The sequence below is a fragment of the Boleophthalmus pectinirostris genome, unplaced genomic scaffold (assembly GCF_026225935.1).
Source record: "Boleophthalmus pectinirostris isolate CB_2022bp ecotype Guang Dong unplaced genomic scaffold, ASM2622593v1 HiC_scaffold_18, whole genome shotgun sequence".
NCBI classification, from domain to species: Eukaryota; Metazoa; Chordata; class Actinopteri; order Gobiiformes; family Gobiidae; genus Boleophthalmus; species Boleophthalmus pectinirostris.
In genome coordinates, this window is record NW_026571133.1 from 19,627,020 (window position 1) to 19,647,389 (window position 20,370).

Genomic DNA, 20,370 nt, shown 5'->3' on the forward strand with positions numbered 1-20,370 from the left:
ACCTCAAATATAATCTGATTAGGAGATGGACACAGCTGAGTGGGAGACATGCAAAGTGCGAGGAGAGGAAGGGAATGCCTGATTTTGGAGCATCCGACAGCTATATTACAAAGCAGTGGTCTGGTACGTCTTAAAACACAAGACAGTGGTAAATATTAGCTGGCTCAAAGGGAAATTGACTCAACATCCCACTACATTGGGTTTTATACTCCTGTAAATGAACTGTTAATTGAAATGGGGGCACACAAAATTGTAAATGCTTATAATTTGGTGCAGTGGTTGGACAAATATAACATGCTGAAGGAACATATCACTAATGGAAATGTTTAGAATAAACATTGTGAATTTTTGTGTTGTGATGTTTGATTAAACAGGCATAAAGGAATACAGTCTTTTTAAATATATTAATTATTGAATGTTCATAGTATAATATGTATTCATGCATCTATTTGTTATGACTTTATAAGAATATCTGTACAACATATAGTCAGACTGGTTTGTACATCCTCTTTAACACATACTTTATACCAGTGATTCATGTTTCTAATGCTTTGCTCAGCGCTCCATTGTTCACATACACCCATGCAATTCTATCCATTTTCCTATACGAAAAAGTCTCACTCAAGATGAAGACATAATCACACCCTTTATGTGTGAAATTCAAAATGTAATTTGGGATAAAATGAATCAATTATTTTTTGTGGGGTAGTTTCCGTAGGGACTGAACCAACCCCCACCTTGCGTTTTGAGTGTGCATTTTGTAGTCCACACTTCATTTAGCACAACACAGCAGGGAAGGCTCAAGGAATCACACACAGAGAATAAACAAACCAATCAACGCCTTAAACTAAGAAAACACGGCATAGGAAGCTGTTTTAAGGACCGTTAAACCTCTCCATTTAAATTAAATGCCTTCTTTGGTCTGGTTGCTTTTTTGGTAGAACCCTTTCATTCTCAAGGGAGGTATAAGCATGGTGAGGCTGAGCTAAGAGAATAAACACATTGTCTGCCAATATCTGTGGATAATGACAAGTGGATATTACATCTAATCATAGCAGAATGTTTTAAATCCTCTTTTCAAATTAGGATTAAGCTAACAAAATATAATAACTAACCACTCTCTAGATATTTTATGGACAGTGTTTAAAATGTCAGTGTTTGGTTTCTTTTAAAACTGGTCAAGGTTCAACTGTGGTGAACCAGCAACAAATGAGGCACCTGTTATTTTCACTGAAGTCCCTCATTTAAATGGCAGTGAATTTGACACTTCACTGAAACCTAATGAATGTAACCTATTATTTTCTTTATTATATTATTTTGTATTGTGAATGTCTTTGTGAGCAGTCTTTGAGTAGAGATGATGGACAATATTCCAGGTTGACATTTGGATTGAATAGGTAAAACTGGCTATAGAAATGGTAAAGGTTAGGTTAGGTTATCTAAAAATAGACAAAAATAGACAAATCTTCTAAGCATTCTTTATCAGGTTGTAGAATCAGAAGACTTGATGGTGATTTCTGATACACACACTAGTACAATTACACTTTGCATATAGTGGTCAGTATAAGGACATCTCTTTTTGAGGGAGTATCTAGACCATTTAATGGTGGAAAAGATTTCAAAGCTAGTCAAAGACAGTCTGGTTAATCTAATGAGAACATATATATATATATATATATATATATATATATATATATATATATATATATATATATATATATATATATATATAATTACAATCTATAAACTGGACATTTTGTTGAAGTAAATTGTACGGCACAGGCAGTTTGGTCTATATGATTCTCCATCTCTCTGCATCATAATGGACTCTCTTTGTGCGAACTGTCATTTCTATATGTGGAACCTTTATTACCGGATAATGATGAGTTGAGCAGATGAGACTATATTCTCAAGGGCCTTACCCTTTAACCCTGGTCAATCATTCTCCTCTGTACAACTGCTAGTCATCTGAATCATTTTACGACAAAGAGACTAAAATTGCTTGCAGTAAATTATAGACCATGCCAAAGTTAGACAAGACGAGTTGAAATACTGAAATCATCTGGCTCTTCACTGTCACTTTTGACACTTTGTTCAGTCCCAGTGGTCCCCAAATGGTGGATCATGATCTCAGAGTGGTTTGAATAGTTTCAGTGTTCAACTCTTTAGAAGAAGGGCATTAAACAGTGATGTGCAATAAAGTTTAGGAAAGAAATACACACTTCTATAAAAAAGTTTTCAAAGTATCTTCAGTGGTATTGATTGTTGAAGCAGGTCAATGCTGGGTCAGGGGGTCTAAATTAGGGTGTATTTTGTGTCTCTCCTAAAGCAAGATAAATGGACAATAGTTTTCAGGAAGGACATCTGCCATAAAATATACCATTTCAGTACAATTGCCTCTAACATTGGGTTTTGCTCCCATTTTGTTACAGCATGCCATGATTCATTAACTTAATGTTTTCATTTTTAAAAAGATTCCTCTCACAACCATGAAGAATAGCTTTTTAATTTTGTGCAGAACAGCGTGTTATTCCTTGTTGTTACATAATTTATTGGCGTTAAACCATTTTTGTGGTAGTAAAGCAGAATTAGAGTTAAAGAGAGGCTTGGTTGTAGACCAGATGCTATAGTGTTTCTGATGTCTTTCAGGATCAATTGGAGGCTCTCTCTCAGTCTTTGTTCATATCCTGATCTATCTTCTATTCAGTTACATGTAACTTTTATTTTAAGTAGGAAACAGAAATTTCAATGGAAAATACACATAAATAAAGGATTACAAAGAGCATTTTGGGCAGATCCATTATCAGAGTAACATAGCTCAACATTTGTGAACTGAGTTTGTAATTCTGGACTGCTCTTATCTTGAAAATTACAACAGATTTTTTCTCAAAAAAAACAACAACAAACCCCCCCCCACAAAAAAAAAAATCAAAACAAAAACACACATTTAATTTGAATATTTTGTGAACTGTGAAAACAGGTAAGGCACTGGACCTCATTTACTGTCTTAAAACATGAAAAGCAGAACTAGTTGTTCCTCATTTATGCATTCTGAACATCCCATTTATTCACTACGATTAGTTTATCGGTGCTTTTCACAACAGAGACCAAAGCAGAGTATTGCTGTCACAGTAAAGCTCACAACAACTCAATAATATGAGTCAATAATATGGTGTAAAATTAGATGCAAAAAGTATATAGTGTGCTTATTTAGACCTCAAGAGCTGCTCATGCAATATATCCTTTCTGTATTGTGGCCAAATTTTTCTCAGATAAAGTGGGAGAAAATGGGGTACAGGGCCTTTAAAGCATAAATTTCCATAGTTGTGAGATGTGGTTTAGTTGTTAAATTATAGGACATCCATCATCAGATTGAGGATATCGTTGTGTAAGCTAGCAGATTTCTTTGTGCGTAGCATGTTGCAGCCTGACAGTTAATCAAGATGAGTGACGTGCAGAGAACGTGAGGCCAGACCAAAACACAGGGGGTGTAGTAGATGGGGCTAACCAATCTTCACTGCTGACATAAACTTACAAGTGCTACACTAGCTCTAATGTCACTCCTTTGTAACTGTGGCAATAATTGCAATAAGTCTCCGGACACCCGTGGGTTATGATGTATACCTGGTGTGGTTGCCAGGGTCAGAGATGGGGCTAATGAAAACTGTCTTTTGTCAGTCTCATGCAATCAAACTGATGTAGTGGGATGTTCTCATTCTATTACAAAAAGTGTTTTCATGGGTTGTACTTCAATATTAAAGTTTTTTTGCGAGTCTTTTCCCTTCTGGATTCGCCACATGGGTTGGGTATTTTTGACTCTTTTCTTTTCTCTTTTTTCTTTTTTTTTTTTTACTAATCTAAACTTTTTGCAGGTCGGGGTATGCAGCTTTATTCTCATAAATCAGTACATTATTCCATCCCTCCCATTGAGTATGTTGTAGTGGCAGCACGAAAAGCAGTACTAATGCCAAGTACATGATAAAAAATCCATGCATGTGCATACAAGCTACTGTATATGCGAAAGGGTATTTGAAAACGTTTGCAGTTGGAGTATTGTGTTATGCAACTTTAAACATTAAAGGTGCATTGTGTAACTTTTCTGTTGGAGGGTCTGTCACCTGCTTGTTTCTATGGATATGTTATTGCTGTGTCTTGAATGTTCCACAGTATGGCATTAAGCAGATCTACCTCATATTACAGGTGGTTTTATAGCACAAACATATCTAGAAAACAGGCAATCTGACTGTGAGCAGGGTTGCCTCTCCACAGATCTGAACTGTAACTTGGTCTGGTTTGGTCTCCATAATGATAGAAAGGCGGTTTAATGCCATACTGTGAAACATTCCAGACAAAACAGACAACAGAAAAGCATCGCAAGCTCCTCTCTCTCTCTCTCTCTTTCTCTCTCTCTCTCTCTCTCTCTCTCTCTCTCTCTTTCTCCTCTCTCTCTCTCTCTCTCTCTCTCTCTCTTTCTCTCTTTTCCCCCCTCTCTCTCTCCCTCTCTTTCACTCTGTGTCTCTCAGTTAACCATGTTAACCATGTTAACCCATTCATAGTGCTGTTTAGAAATCCATTAGTATCATCAGCCAGCTACTGCAGTGTTGTGGGACAAATGACATGTTTCATATGATGTGTTAAACATCATAATAATGAGAGAAAAGCAAATGACCAAATGCATACATCTTACATAATCAGATCAAACATAAAAAACACCATTTCTGCATGAGATATAACTGCCAAAGGGCACTCACCACACTAGTGTTTTAAATACACAGTTCGCACTTGAAGGAAAAGGTCAGCAAAGGATTTTGTCAATGGTGGAAGTGGGTCAAAGACTGGCCTTTTCATAATGTTTGCCTATGGGAAGAACAGCATCAAAATTCTCCAATTAACAGAATCAGAGTTGACAGATCATATCCTCTGGCTCCATTTCTTTGCATGCTCGACAAAATATCTGTCATCTGTCAGGTCCACTAATGAATGTGTAGTCCGAGCAATGTGACAGCTTTAGGCGCTATGTTGTGTGCTGGAATGTGAGGCACTATTGTAGCTTCAGATATAATGAAAAATGGCAATTAGCACAATTTTTAATGGCAAGGTTTTGGGTGTAAAAGACCAGTGGTGTGCCTCCAAAAAGTATTATGAAGCTGTCACTCAGACACATGAGATACAGGGACTTTATTACGCAAAGGACACACTTGATACAATAGCACAGAGAATGTATTTGACTTCTGAGAGCTCCGAGACAGTGGAGAGAGTGGAGAGAGGTCTGCAGAGGAGTTCAGGGTGAAGGTGGGACTGAATGAAGACTGTTTTGAGCCCCTCCTGTTTGCTCTGGTGATGGACAGGCTGACAGATGAGGTCAGACAGGAGTCACCTTAGACTATGGTGTTTGCATATGAGACAGTGGTGCCGATAAAAAGACACAAAGCTGTGGAGGTTGCTTTATGTGATTTGGCATGAGAACTTCAAAGCTACTGCTCACATTAAATGTTTTACAAATATAGTCGAGTATGGTGTAACTGTGATTCCTGACGCATTCAGGAGCAGCAGAAGTCTTATGGTGTTTAAAGCACCCCACAGCTGTTTCTTTGCCATTTTTATTCAATAAAATAAACACAGATAATATTATTTAGTGTTTTATCTTTGCAAATATCATTTACCTAAAGATGAGGCATTATGGATAGTTATTCCAGATAGGGACAGGCTCTTGAGGCGATGCAAATAGGAAGAGGGGAGATAGCAAATTACACAACATCTATAATTGATGATCACAGTTAAGAAATATATAGGACAGACCTGGGGATTGCACAGCTCCTGGGCCACATACGACTTTTTGGATGACTCTGACTGGCCCATTTAAGCTCATTTGGAATTACAAAATAAACATATTTTATCATTTTACCTCATGCATGGACTAAAGCTGCATTGCTTTTATTTATTATTATTTATTTTTAATGACATTTTTTGTAAGGCAACCTCACTTTTTCATTGCTTAGTCATAACATATATTCTTACCAGTCTTACCAGCTTGTCAAAAGAATGCTATTTGCTGTGTTTTATAAAAAAGTACAATTAATATTATGCAGAACTGAGTTAAGCAGTTTGGCCCAGCTCTCCATAATATTTTCTGTTTCTCATGTGGCATATGGAAAAAAAGAATGGCCCACCCCTGATATAGGAGGTTCAGAGATCCTTCTGATGCCGAGAACCTTCTCCAAAACATTTTTTTTATGAGTTGTCAGGCTTTATAGGGTAATTCCAACTCAACACCAAAAAATGCAATTTGAACCCTCATACTGTCTAATTGCAAAGAAAATTGGTGTATGGGTAAGTCATAGCCAAGAAAGCCAAAATCTCACATTTTAGCATGATCAGAATAACAGTTTCCAAGATTTCATTTTTTTACTTTTTTGTGTGGTCACCAAATTTCAGATTACATTTACTTAGCAACTACTGGTCTGATATCAAAAGCCAGGGTAACTCTGAAAAGGAGAAATAAGGAATCCAAATGGGGCATTTATATTTGCATTTGAGTACTTTTGAGATGAATTACCTTTTGACCTATATTTTGACCTTGAAATTGACAATAAGGGACATGCCCATCCTCAATGACAAAATGTAGCACTATATGTCTACTACAACATCTAAAATATCTGGAGAGTTTTTCTTTTACCTAGAAGTTGACTTACCCCCATCTTAAGATATGCCAAATATCTGTTCAGTGTATACGGCTGACAATCAAAGGAACATTATGGTACCATTGTTTTGTCTCCCTGACACAGATACATGTTTACAAACGCAGTGAACAGGCAAACTGCTGCAGTTCATAAAGGACATGTGAATTATGAAGACGAACAGGAAGACCCTGCCGATATCCCTCTTGTTGTTAGACCTCAGAACTGATGTATGCTACAGCTATGTTAACCTCCCATGGATTGGTCAGGTGGAGGAGGTCTCAGAAGAATTCGGTGACTATAAGATAAAGTTCATGCACCCTCATGGACCAGCCAAGACCCTTCTACTGGCCAAAGATGATTCTTGTTGGATACCTGATTCAGACATACACTCTGTACTACATACATACACATACACTCCTTTCTTCAAATCATCTTCAACAAGAAACTATAGCATTTCGCATAATATGTCCAGAACCACTGTTTGAATGGGCCTGCAGATAAGGAGTAAATATCCAAATTTCATAAAACAAAGACAGTTGTGAAATTTTCAGTGGCTTTTGGTACTGGGTGATTGACAATTTTTCTTAATATCATATCACCTTGGACTGCGTGTATACTGTAAATGTATAGCCGTATACACTGAATGGATATTTGGCACATCTTAAGATGGGGGTAAGTCAACTTCTAGGTACATTTGTGTGAAAATAAAGAAGAAATCCCTCCAGATTTTGTATATGTTGTAGTAGATGTATAGGGCTACATTTTGTCTATTGGTGTCATTAAGGTCGGGCATGTCCCTCATTGTCAGTTTCAAGGTCAAAATACAGGTCAAAAGGTAATTAATCTCAAAAGTTCTCAAAAAAGTTAAAAAAATTAAATTGCAATATCTCTTGACGAAACAAAAATTTGAAATTTTGGCTTTTCTGGCTATGATTTACCTACATACCAAGTTTCATCATTTGACAAAGTAGGGTTTAACTCATTGGGTGAATTGAGGTGGACTGACCCTATACCTATATTTAGAGCTGGATAATCATGAAACCCTGAGCTGGCCCCAGGCAAATTGTGATATAATTTTTTTGTCATATCGCCCAGCCCTACATTTATAGAAAAAATACACTATACCATCCTTTTGTTAAGGCCAGCCATCAAATGTTACTTTGAGCTTTAATGTTCTAAAGATCATGTCAACACATGATTAGCAAGTGTGCATTTTATGTTAATAACCATAAAGGGTAATTTAAACGCATATCCATGCCATATGGTGTAAACTGCAAAATGATTTGTTATTATAATTAAAGTACGCCCTTGTAATAGAAACAAGAGCAGTTGTGGTGGCATTAGAAAAAATGTAGGAATGGATACTCTTTGTATTGATCAAGTATTTTATTTTTAATGTAGCTCACTTATAGTTTAAAAGTAGATATTCTACCTTTTTTTTGTGTGCCTGTAATTAACTAATGTTAACATTCTTCTCATCTTGCATCCAATGTGAAATTACAGTATGTGCTGTAAATAGAACTACTTGTCCAAGGGCACCATAATTCTGCTGCTTTTTATCACTAAACTCCAAATCTCAGAAGGAATCGTGCAGGGGGCTGGGCGCACAAATCTAGAAACAATGAAGTGGAACAAATCCAAGCACCACATGCTTTATCTCAGTCCCTCTGCCTTCCTCACCTTTTTTCCATTTTTGCTATCTGTCTATCTTAATGAGCCCCACAGCTTTGTATAGAGGGACAGTGCCAGCACGATACATCACAGGAGGACACATACAGGCGCATGAGGACAGGACAGTCAAGGGGTGATGATGATGTTGGCACAGCTATTACAAGAGCTTAGAAAGGTATGCTGATTCACAGAGTGGAAGCCAAAGAGAGCTATTATGTCCTGGAATGTGGCAGTCTCTTATGCCCGCCCTCACTCCACATAACACACGATAGTGTAGCCTTCCTATCACTATTAACACTCTCAGAGCTCGGGCAAGTCTTCTTTACAGTTTCTCCCAGTCATTGAATGCAGATTGAATGCTTGAATGATCATGTAAGTCTTGAGTTAAATACAAACACACCATAGTGGATCCGGTATATGTTTTCGTTATTGATAATGAAGTACCTTGAAAAAATCCACTTATATAGGAACATAATTGTAACATAATAATTCAATCCTGCAGTTAAAGGCCCCATACTGGCTGAAAATCAGTGATGATATGAGCATGGATGCACATTTATGGAGTCATTCGTGATCCACAACACTGAAGGAAAAAAAGCCAGATTACATAACAAATCTAACATCCCGTAAAATTGGTCTTTTTCAGGAGAGCAAGTATGGTCTTTGCACAGTGACTGGTAAGAGCAGGGTTTAATTGAACAAAGCCAGTGAGAACAGGCCCAGAGCAGCACTGTGGGGCTCTCCTTCACCTGCGTGAGGTGATTACTGAGCTTCCACATGAACGGAGAGGATTGGAGAGTGCATCCATGGCCCCGCTTCATGTGAAAACTGTAATGAGCCAGCAGCACACACAGACACTACAGGCCAGCTCATTGCCATGCATAGTATGGGGACGCACGAACAGCAGGGGGGTCCCACAGGCAAAGTGGAAAAAGAAACAGGGTATAGCGTCAATCTCACTGGAGTTACATTAGGAGAATGCTCTTATGATACAACAATAGACTGGAGCTACTTATCTTGTAGTACTATAAGGGCTGCATAATAGGGCAAACAATGTCTGTTTATTGTTTAAGAGTATATCATCCCCAGTAATTGTAATACATGGCATGTACATAGCCTGACAATAGAGACTTAAGGGGAAAAGTTCACCTTGTGATGTCACGTGGTAATAGAAGAAATACTCCACTGTGTTTTTAAACTCTATACACCTTCACTAGAATCATCTGGATAATTCCAGCACAGGAATTGTCAATCTCTACTGAACAAAAGTTAAACACTACTTGATAACATGAAAACTATTGCTTCATGACATCGCAAAGTGGAAAAGAACATTTTGAGCTTTGGAGATGTAAACAATATAAAGTATAATAATAAAGGGTTACTCAAACTTGTGTGAATGACACAAAACACAACTCCAGGTAGAGGCGGAGGAGGTAACAAAATTATACCAGAGCTAAAAATCCATTTTGCGTAATATAGGGCCTTAACCACCAAACAAACACCAATCCTTATAATCTTTGAGTGAAGCACTAAATGCTGTAGTATGAAAGTGGTGTGTGCGTGAGTGTTAGTAGTGGTCGGAGGGACCGATGGCGCTGATTGGCAGCCACACTTCTGTTGTTCTGCCCCAGGCCAGCTGTGGCTACAGTAGTAGCTTACCAACATCGGGTATGGAATTAATGAATAATGCATCTACAAGAATGAATGAATAAGCATCTTTGTGACATATGTTTGTGAAAAGTTCTATATAAATAAAAATCTTACTGTTCATCTGAGGTGAGAGAAGTTTGACTTTGTTCCAAATGATAGGAACTGGATGGCTCTTTCTGAGTTTGGCTTGAGATGCAGAGGAGGTGGTGACCAGAAAGAGAGATCTTCTTTATAGAATCCCAGGCAACCAGACCATGGCCTGTTGCATGAATTTCATTGAGAATTCATTTCATGTGATGTGTGATATTTTCTTGAGCGTTCCTGTCAAGTGTCTGTCTATTGACGTCTGTTGAGAATATGTTGAATAGACTTCTGCATTTATAAAAATAAACATACGCCATGAATTTTATCTTACACAATCTACACTTATGGCCTACAGTTTTGTGTTATGTATATTGGTTTTGAACACACAACAGCAGAAGCCCTGTGTGACATTGCCATTTTTCACGCATGAGGAGGAGGTTGTACTGTAAGAATAGGAAGAATATCAATAGGCTTATCTGAGTCTGCTGTGAGAGACAGTGACGAGGGGGGGGGAGGGGCCACACAATAGAGGACATCTTACACTGACATTCATGTTGTAGAGATAATTTGTGTGAAATCACAAATAAAGTTATTTATATAAAGACACATTTAAAGGTCACTGAGGAACTGATAGCCTGCTGATGCAATTATGAAAAGAAGGCAATATTTCACATTATTGGTTGTTATTATATTATCAGTTGCTACTCACCTAAGCAGGCTTCATCTGCCTGAAATAAAAGCTGAAAAGTCATATCTTTTTTAAATGTGCAGGTTCAAATCTCCTGTTTACTATTCTCACTCCACTCATATTACAGTGATTTAGGAGCACCTGCATCTCTGGAGGTCTTGGTACTTGGTTGTTTGCATGCTGTGATGACATCTTTTTCACTGCTTAACTGAGTTTTTTTTTATTTGGTTGTATGCATATCAATTACCTTATTCTATTCACAAGCACAGTTTTTGCCTTTTCTTATTACAATGATGAGAGGTCTCTGATGCACTTGCATGATGGAGTTTGACATTAAACTGTGATCAGTGAATCCTCCTGCTAAGAATGTCAAAGTTTAGGATTCCCTCAAGGTTTATTTTCAGGGGACCTTTGTGTAGCTTTACACTGAATGACAGGTATGCACACACTGTGATGATTGATCTGTGGATTTGATTGACTGAATAAATACTTACTCCAGAGAAAATTTAAATTGCCAATTCATTTTTTGAGATTTCAGTCCGTTGTGATATGGGCATGTTTCATATACAGCCAGTGTTTCTTTGATAGACATCAGGGTAGATCTCATTTCCTCCTCAGAAATGTGTAATGTTTTATAAACTGAAGACTCACTCAACCATTTTCTACATGACATTATGACAAAATGTAAAAACTGTTAGATAGAACTATCGTTTATTGTTGCTGTCACTATGTGGTATTTGTTCTCAAATAAAGTGGATCATATTGGACCTTATGAAATATACTAGATCTTTTTTTCATACCCATAAGTGTAATGTGGAGTGCTGAAAAGATGTGCACCCCCGGTGGCAGAGCTGTGTGGCTGCAGGTCAGTTTGCATTCAGTTCATGCCCTGGTGCAAATAGCAGTAAACGGAGGTCTAACCCTCACGCTCCTGTGGAGAGGCCAGTGAAGAAATGCATGTAATCATTGAAAGCAGGGGGCCAAGTGCCAGGGGCTTTACCTCAGATCAATGCTCAAAGAGAAGAAGAGTGAGCTGGACACATAGAGGCAGTCAAACGCAAGACCTGAAGTGACCCAGCATGTGACTAAAACTGCATTCACATGGCCTGGACAAGACCAGGACTGCATCAGGACTAAAACAAGAGCAATTAGGACTTAGTTAGGATCAAACCAACTCACTAACCCTTACATGTGTACTTGTATTGAAGCTTTAAATGTAATACTTTTATTATAAATAGGAGCTAAGCTGAGTTGATTTATTATAAAAAAAATCTTCCAAAATTCTTTTGCCTATATATAGTCAGATACCTGACCAAGCAAAGAATTATTTTGATGTAGAGTTTCTAAGGTCAAATTTTTGCCAAACGTTTTACATCATTAATGCTATTTGATGAGCTACTTGTGCAAAATGTCCGTAATAAGCAGCAGAACACAGGCCCATTCTACCACATATGACTACAGTTTTAATGAGCCACACTCGACCTCTATATCCTATATCATCCTTTTTATAAAAAAATATAAATTCCTCTCATAAGAAAGCCACTGCCCTGTGTAGGCATGAATAAAAAGAAACCCATTAAGCAGCTTAAGGATATTTCCTTGTCGCTTGTTTTTGTAAATTTGTATTCTCATGTAATCTTGTTCGGTGGAGGAAACATATGGGATCGGATAAGGGCAAAGTTTGGGGAAAAAGTGATTTTGGCCCCTTTTACTTCCCAAATGGCACAAGCAATTTTCAGCTTGAGTGAGTCAGCTGGTAGAATACATAAGTACAAGTTTAATTTATCCCCGTCTCCTCAGAATCTACTGTCCTATAGCTACACTTCAGAATAAGCACAAGGGTTAATGCACAATTGCCCCTCTCATCTCAGAACAACAGTACAGCTATGGACCGAGCCAAACATGTATATGGAAGTCAGGGGTGTACAGCAGTGTTAATCCTTCTTCATACAAGGTTATCCTCAAAAATCTTTGTTTACCTGGTACTGCTCTTATTCTAATATTGTATCGATGCAGGTGAAAATTGCATGCTTTTTTGTGAGGAAAATATGGTTGTATTAGTTAGCTTTCCCAATTGCAGTTTAAACTACTAAATTATTATTTTATTCGTTAATAAGTGATATTCTTCACTTATTTGCTCAAGGTTTTTCCAGTACTAATTTTGCTTGGCCAGCCAAGACTGCATGCTTTTGCACTAACCACTGTTAATATGAGGTGAGAGCAGTTTGATTTTATTCTAAACCTACCTCCTCTGCTCCTGTTTCCACATGTCTCTGAAACAAGCTAATCTGATTGCACAGCTTTGTCTAACTTTGGCCTGAGACTCAAGGGGTTGGTGACCAGACTGAGAGATCTGAGGAAACAGAGAGAACGTCCAGATCCCAGTCAATCGCCAATAGTGTAATATAACACATTTAGGAAATATTGCTCCTTAGAGATTTAGCTCATTGTAACTTGAATGATTTCATTGCAGTGGATTTTCTATCTTAAAAAAAGCTCAACTCATCCTCAAAAATTTCAGATGTGGATGAAATTTATACATTGGAACAGGGGCAGTGAAGAGACTTAATAGTGTCCATTGACCATCCAATAATCCACTGTACTTTCCGCTGGTCTCAAGTGAGCCACTAGAGTGTCCCATTAGTGATTTTGAACATGAATCGGTCAACTTAGACATTTTATGGGGATTAGCTCAGCTTAGCTCCATGCCTAATGCAATGATTAGGGATTTCTGCACCAGCAGATAAGTCAATATTCACTGGTTACTCAGCAGCACTTGTTCTTTGCAAGCATGAATAAGTGAAACTGCTCAATAAACCACCTCACCTCAACTGACAGGATTGTACTTGACTAATGAACTGATGTCAAGATTATTTTTCTGTTGAGTAGTTGTGTCTGAGCTTTTAATACACATTTGGGCCATGGTGAAAATACAGTGAAATACAATGACAAATTAAGTGTATTGGAAGAATAGTGACCTATCTTAAAAAACAAAGCTATTGTTGTAGTTTATGTCTCAAAATGATTAAGACCCGGATGCAGCAGTGTATTGATCAAAGCTGGTTTTAAGGTTAAAAGTGGTAGGAGGAGAGTCACTGGAGGATGAAACAAACTTATAAAAGCTCCATGAAGAGAATTTTTAAGTACAACTTGGAAATGGACCTTTGAAGATAATATATGTTGGTTTTAGTTTTCAGTAATTCCTTTAATGTTTTCATTGAACTTTGAAGCCACTGTATAATTATAGCATTTCCCACTCTTTTAAGAACAGCAGATACAGATATGACTGTTAAATCTCCTGCCTTGCAAAGCACTTGATATGATATTTTTTTCACCAAGTGCTGTTTTGTGTTTGTAACAGGCCATTTTATTTTGTTTGCATAATGATGAGGTCCAATGGGGTGATTAATTATCTAGGCTTGCATATCTGCCACATACTTTGTCCATGTCTCTAATTAGCTAATTAATTAAAATAGCCATGATTATCAGGTATTATTCCTGCAACAGTAAATGTTTGTATGTGTTGAAAATGAAATGTGTGCTGCACCACCATGTTGAATGCTAAATATTTATCATATGGCTGTTTCTTCACTGACAATAGGACTCAATATAAACTACACTGTATTCTGTTTAAACATGCTTCTTATCTGTTTTTTTTTCTCTTTGCAGGCTGGATCTGTATAGGAGGTGGCATCAAAAGACCAAATGCCATGGATGCACTCAACTTCACTTACTGGAATGCCTCTGAAGGCAATGACACTGAGGTTGTGGAGGAGAATGAGAGCCCATACAAGACCGTGGAGGTGGTATTCATTGTGTTGGTGGCCGGATCTCTTAGTTTGGTGACAATTATTGGGAATATCCTGGTTATGCTCTCCATCAAAGTGAACAGGAATCTACAGACTGTCAACAACTATTTTTTATTCAGTCTTGCATGTGCAGACCTCATCATTGGACTGTGCTCCATGAACTTGTATACAGTCTATATAGTGATAGGATACTGGCCGCTGGGACCAGTAGTGTGTGATCTCTGGCTAGCCTTGGACTATGTGGTCAGCAATGCGTCTGTTATGAATCTCCTCATTATAAGTTTTGATAGATACTTCTGTGTCACGAAGCCCCTGAGCTACCCTGTCAAAAGGACCACTAAGATGGCGGGCATGATGATCGCAGCAGCTTGGGTCCTCTCCTTCATCCTGTGGGCTCCAGCCATTCTCTTCTGGCAGTTTATTGTTGGTGGGCGAACAGTTCCCGAGAAGGAGTGCTACATCCAGTTCTTCTCTAATGCTGCTGTCACGTTTGGTACGGCCATTGCAGCCTTTTACCTGCCTGTCATTATCATGATTCAGCTTTACTGGCAGATTTCCAGAGCCAGCAAAAGCCGTGTAAAAAAAGAGAACCGCAAAACAGCAGGAGCAACCCCTGAGCCCTTGTCACCGGGTCAAAGCAGAAACAATGCCCCCAAACCCACAAATAACAACGTTCCAGGGGAGGACACAGGCCACTGTCAGAGTCAGACCACAGATGATGGGGGCCATCAGCAGGATGGGAAACTGCAGAATGGCAAAGGGCCCTCCAGCACCGCTGAGGGGGAGCAGGCGGAGGGGGACGACTCTGCCCGGGAGAACTGCGCTCCAGGAGAGGAGAAAGAGAGCTCCAATGACTCTACCTCTGGCAGTGCAGCCATGTCCAACCAGAAAGATGAGGAGGTGGCACCCTGTGCGGCTAACTCGTCTGCTGAAGCCACCCAGGCACCCCCACGTCAGCGCGCCAAGGCAGGGGGATCCAAGCTGACATGCATCAAGATCAAAACAAAATCACCTAAGGGTGACTTCTATACTCCAACATCCAACGCCACTGTAGAGATTGTCCCAGCCGCAGAGCGCCAAAACCATGTGGCCCGAAAGATTGTAAAGATGACAAAGCAGCCACCAATCAAGAAGAAAAAAGCAGCACCATCACGGGAGAAGAAAGTGACCCGTACTATCATGGCCATCCTAGTGGCATTTGTAGCCACCTGGACTCCTTACAACGTCATGGTGCTCATCAACACCTTCTGCTCCAGCTGCATCCCCAGCACCGTGTGGACCATCGGTTACTGGCTCTGCTATATCAACAGCACCATCAACCCGGCCTGCTACGCCCTCTGCAATGTCACCTTCAAAAAGACTTTCAAGCATCTTCTGCTCTGCCAATATAAAAACATTCGGTCGGCTAGATAGATATAGGACAATGAGTGGATGGTTTAACTATGGGCCTACGTGTGTCAGCCATGTGTGAGTGCGGAGTGTAAGAAAGAGTGTAAATTCATAATTGTTCCATCATCCTTAGTTTAATATTTCTCAGTTTCTCTCTCAATAACTGGTTGTAGCACTTTACATATATTTAATGATCATGATAATGAAGAGTGTGGTGTTATTTAATGGTCTAGGATCCAACATGCGAGTGAGGACAGAAAGAGGAATGTGCGGGAGACGAGGGTGTAAGGATTAAGAAAAACACACAAAATCTTCAACATGGGAAAATAGGGCTGACTGAATTTTACAAACCTCCTGCGTTTGAAGTTCAGTAAAGATACCTGTATATACTTGTACATATCATATTTGTGTATAATCTATGGGTGCATCCTTACCAATCTGGGCCTATCTTCTTTTCTGTTAGTTTCATTGAACATCAAACCAGCAACATGTAGACTATTTTCACTGAGAGCAGCAGCACTCCAGTACTAGCTGCCAGCAATACATCAAAACAATATGTTGAAATTGTATTACTCCACTCAAGATAACACGACATTGTACTTCACTTACAATAGTTATACACTTGTGTCTCCATCCTAAACCTCAATATAAAAGTACATAATGATAACAACAGAATTGCCAGCATCCTTAAAGTTTGGTCCAAGTCTCACAAAAGATGCACATGAAACAAAAAAAGTTACAGTTGTGTTAATGGAGTCTAATCAACAAATTCACTGAAACAGTCAAATGAGTTTTGATGTATTTTCATCAGCGGTCATGATGATGTTGTAAAAGACATGATTTGAAGACCATTGCCAGTGTACCTTAGAATTTACTATACTTCTCATCAGTCATTGTGTCATAGGCCTGGGAGCTCAGAGCTAAGATCGTGATGATGCTGTGTGGTCAGCCATACCCCTCTCTATACTGTTGCTGTGGACCTGGCACTTGTGCGTTAATGGATGTGTGGAATGCATTTGAGTGACTGGGTTTGTCTGTGCACTCCTGGATTGGAGTTAACTTCAGATCACAGGTTATGGCCTTGTGATTTAAATAAGGGCTATTTATGCACTGTTATGTATTGTCTCTTTAAAGCTGAATTATCTGACTTTTTTCTTAAAAGTTAGTAAATTTAGTTTCCCCCATTGTAAAAGCATAAGTCTTTGCCAAAAATCAGACCACTGCATTCTATCACCATCGTGAAGTTTTTTATAGTCATTAGATCTGCTTCTCCATCTGAAAAAGTTGTGCTAGTGGCCAAAAAAGAAAAACATACATGTGAATACTAGCAATGTGCCAAAGGGTTGGTGAGAGGTGAGAGGAACAGACAGACAGATATAGATTATAGTTTCTTCCTTCATGGTTTGAAAATCAGGTACCGCAGCTTTAACAAATGCTGCCTGATGAAATTTAGTATTTATCTTTATTGTTTGAAACATATGAATTTGTGATGTTGCTATACTTTCCAGGACATCCAGATAATTTTATTCTGTTGTCACCTGCTAGTTCATTATTTGTATGATAAATATATAAGAAAATATTGTGTTGTTTTTGGTGTTCAGTGTTCAAGTAAATTAAAAGTAAAGTAAATTCTGTTACAGTCAACACCCAAAACAACACAATTCACATCAAACATGTATGTAATATAAATGTAATGTAACTTAAAAATCATAAATAATTGCATCAACATACATTGACCTATTTGCAAAATAACCGATACATGTTCAGTGATTTTCAAATCCTTGCTCTAATGTCCCACACTTCAGGTGCACACATTGACATCATAATAATGTAGCTGTTTCTTTGCAGAGATGATTTGTGAGACGTCAGTAACAGAGGGAGATCACACCCCCTTGTCATCAGACATAACCCTGGTTTAGCCTCATTAATAAATACTTGAAAGTGATGAATATGTATCAGAGAGGCAGCGGGAGGTTGCTTTGTACAGAATAATGCTCCTGAAGGCTGTCTACTTAAAGACAGATGTGGGACAGATCGTATAATGAAAACTCACCATGAAGCGGATCAGATTATGGGACACCTACATTCGAGATTAAAGAACACCCAATTACATGCTCATCTCGTGCTAGTGTCTATGTGTGCCCAGCCTCCACCACAGTATTCAGAACCTGCGGCCATCTTTGCCTCATGAAGTCTGGAATCTAAGTCTCACATAGATAGACTTTACTTCAAACATTATCCATTTCATTGTAAGAAGTGAATATTTACATTCAGTCTTAATGAATCACACTTTGGACATTCTTGTGTTTCAAAGTGGTCAAGAATGTTATGGCATTTCTATTTTAGGCAACTCTGAAAGTGGAGAACTTATCAATAGAGGACACTTTTGCATGTGCAGTGAAGTACAGTATGCTCACAGATTGGCCCATGTTTATCTATGGCAGCAGCTTCAGCAGGAACAGAGGCAAGCATCCAAGTTGAACATCCAAGCATCCGTCACAGTGATAAGTGGAGCCATGCCTGTCTGACATCTGTCACACATCTCAGTAGTGGGTAGAGAGCCTTCCTCCAGATCTGATTAATCTTTGCTAAGCTGCTGCCTGACTGATACCAGCAGGGAGTAAGTGGCCTGCTGGTACAGGGGTGGTCCCAGTCAGAGCTGCACATGCATGGGTGTCAGCTGATGGGAGGTGCTGGAAGTTTATCTTCTCAAAGGCCAAGATGTAGCTCACACATTGACATGTTTGTATGTGTTTCTCAACCATTCACAATATGTAGCAAACAAAAAGCAACTGTTGAAAGAAATGCAGTATGCATCCGGTATGCCCACAGTCTTGAGCCTACTGTGAGCATAAATCCAAAACAATCCAAAGTAAGTGAGGCACCTTAAAGTGTAGGGTTCAGACTAGATAAGAATCCCTTTTTAGATGTTGTTGCTGTTGGACAACTGCAGACAAATAGGACAGTTGCCATTGACATAGTCCACAGACAGGGGCCTTGGTGAATGTAGACCATGTTTGGAGAAGTCACTGTGGTTCAGAGCAGGTCAGCCAAAGGTTTGGCTTCTGGAATCAGGATCCCAGATGAAAGCTACATTGTGCTGTAAATATGGTGTATTAAGACTGTTTAGCCTCCCCTGTGAGCTTTTATTACTTCTCATTCTGGCTGTAAAACCATCACCTCCCTTTGCTCTCCATATGGATGTAATAATAACCATCACTTTTATGAGGCTGCTCATCATCACGTTCATCCCCACAGTGTCTCCTCTCATATACATCTGTGTAGTACAGCCACAGTAAACATTGTCAGTGTTGTGATCAACAGATCATAATGTGCCGTCAGAGCTAACGGGCTCGTCTTCATACGGCTAATGTCAAAGGGCTTCACTCCTTCTATGGAGAAGATACACACAGACACTGATCAGAGAGGACTTCCATTCTAAGACTTTTGTGGCTTCACTCTGGAGCCTTTGCAGGAATAATTTCTGTTTAGTTGGAACATGTCACACAGAGGTGAAACAGTGGAATGTTCTCACTATCAGTGTTTTATCTCTCACTAGAACTATATCGCCGGATTGTACAAAGACATTCAAGTGCCTTACTCAGGGTGACATAAACAAATGGCTCTTTTATGTTGGATCCCTGTTGTGTGGGATGAGAGGTGCACTTCCTGTTACATTGTGAGGTCTATTAAGAAGCTTGTCATTCTGCCTTTCTTTCTGTGTGACTGTATGGTGTGCGTGCGTGTGTGTGGATGTGTGTGCACGTGTGGTGTGTGCGTGTCTACACGTGTGTTCAGCTCTGAGCTCCCCTGCCTGTAGCTTTCATTTCACATTCCTCAACTGATTTTGAAGGCAATAAAATGTTGTACATTGAACAATAATTTTCTTTTATTCAACACAAAAATAGAACAAAAATGTCTGCAGTGACAGATTTTTGGACATATATGGAATTAGAGAATCATTTGACCTTATTTCCATCTTATTTAATTCCATGTGTAAATGCATTGAGTAACATTATGGAGGTCACCTGTGCATGTGTGTATGTGTGTATGTGTGTGGTGTGCGTATGCATATGCGTGAGTGTGTGTGTGTGCGCATGTGCGTGTGTGTGTGCTGTCTGCTCTTAGATGACGTCTGAGCATGACATAGCATTAGACTAACATGGCGTACATCAGGGATGACACCATCATGTGGATAGTCTATCACCACTCCTTTAACAGTTTTAGTAACAGGCTTCCAAAGACTTACATGGACAAAATAAAGACACTGTTTATATCACCTTTTATAAAATGTGTTTGATTTATCACTGTACAGTTATAAATGTAATGTTACAAAATATGTGCCATGTACATACAGATGGGTTAAACTTTATCTGAATTTTAGACATCAAAAAGGTTT

The 20,370-nt window shown here is 38.9% G+C and overlaps 1 protein-coding gene across 1 annotated transcript; it reads left to right on the forward strand.

Moving 5' to 3' along the window:
* Positions 1-14,474: 14,474 nt before the first annotated feature.
* On the forward strand, positions 14,475-15,995 carry chrm2a (cholinergic receptor, muscarinic 2a). The gene has a single exon (XM_020926716.2). The coding sequence runs from the start codon at positions 14,484-14,486 to the stop codon at positions 15,993-15,995; it is 1,512 nt and encodes a 503-aa protein (XP_020782375.1). The 5' UTR covers positions 14,475-14,483.
* Positions 15,996-20,370: the final 4,375 nt, after the last annotated feature.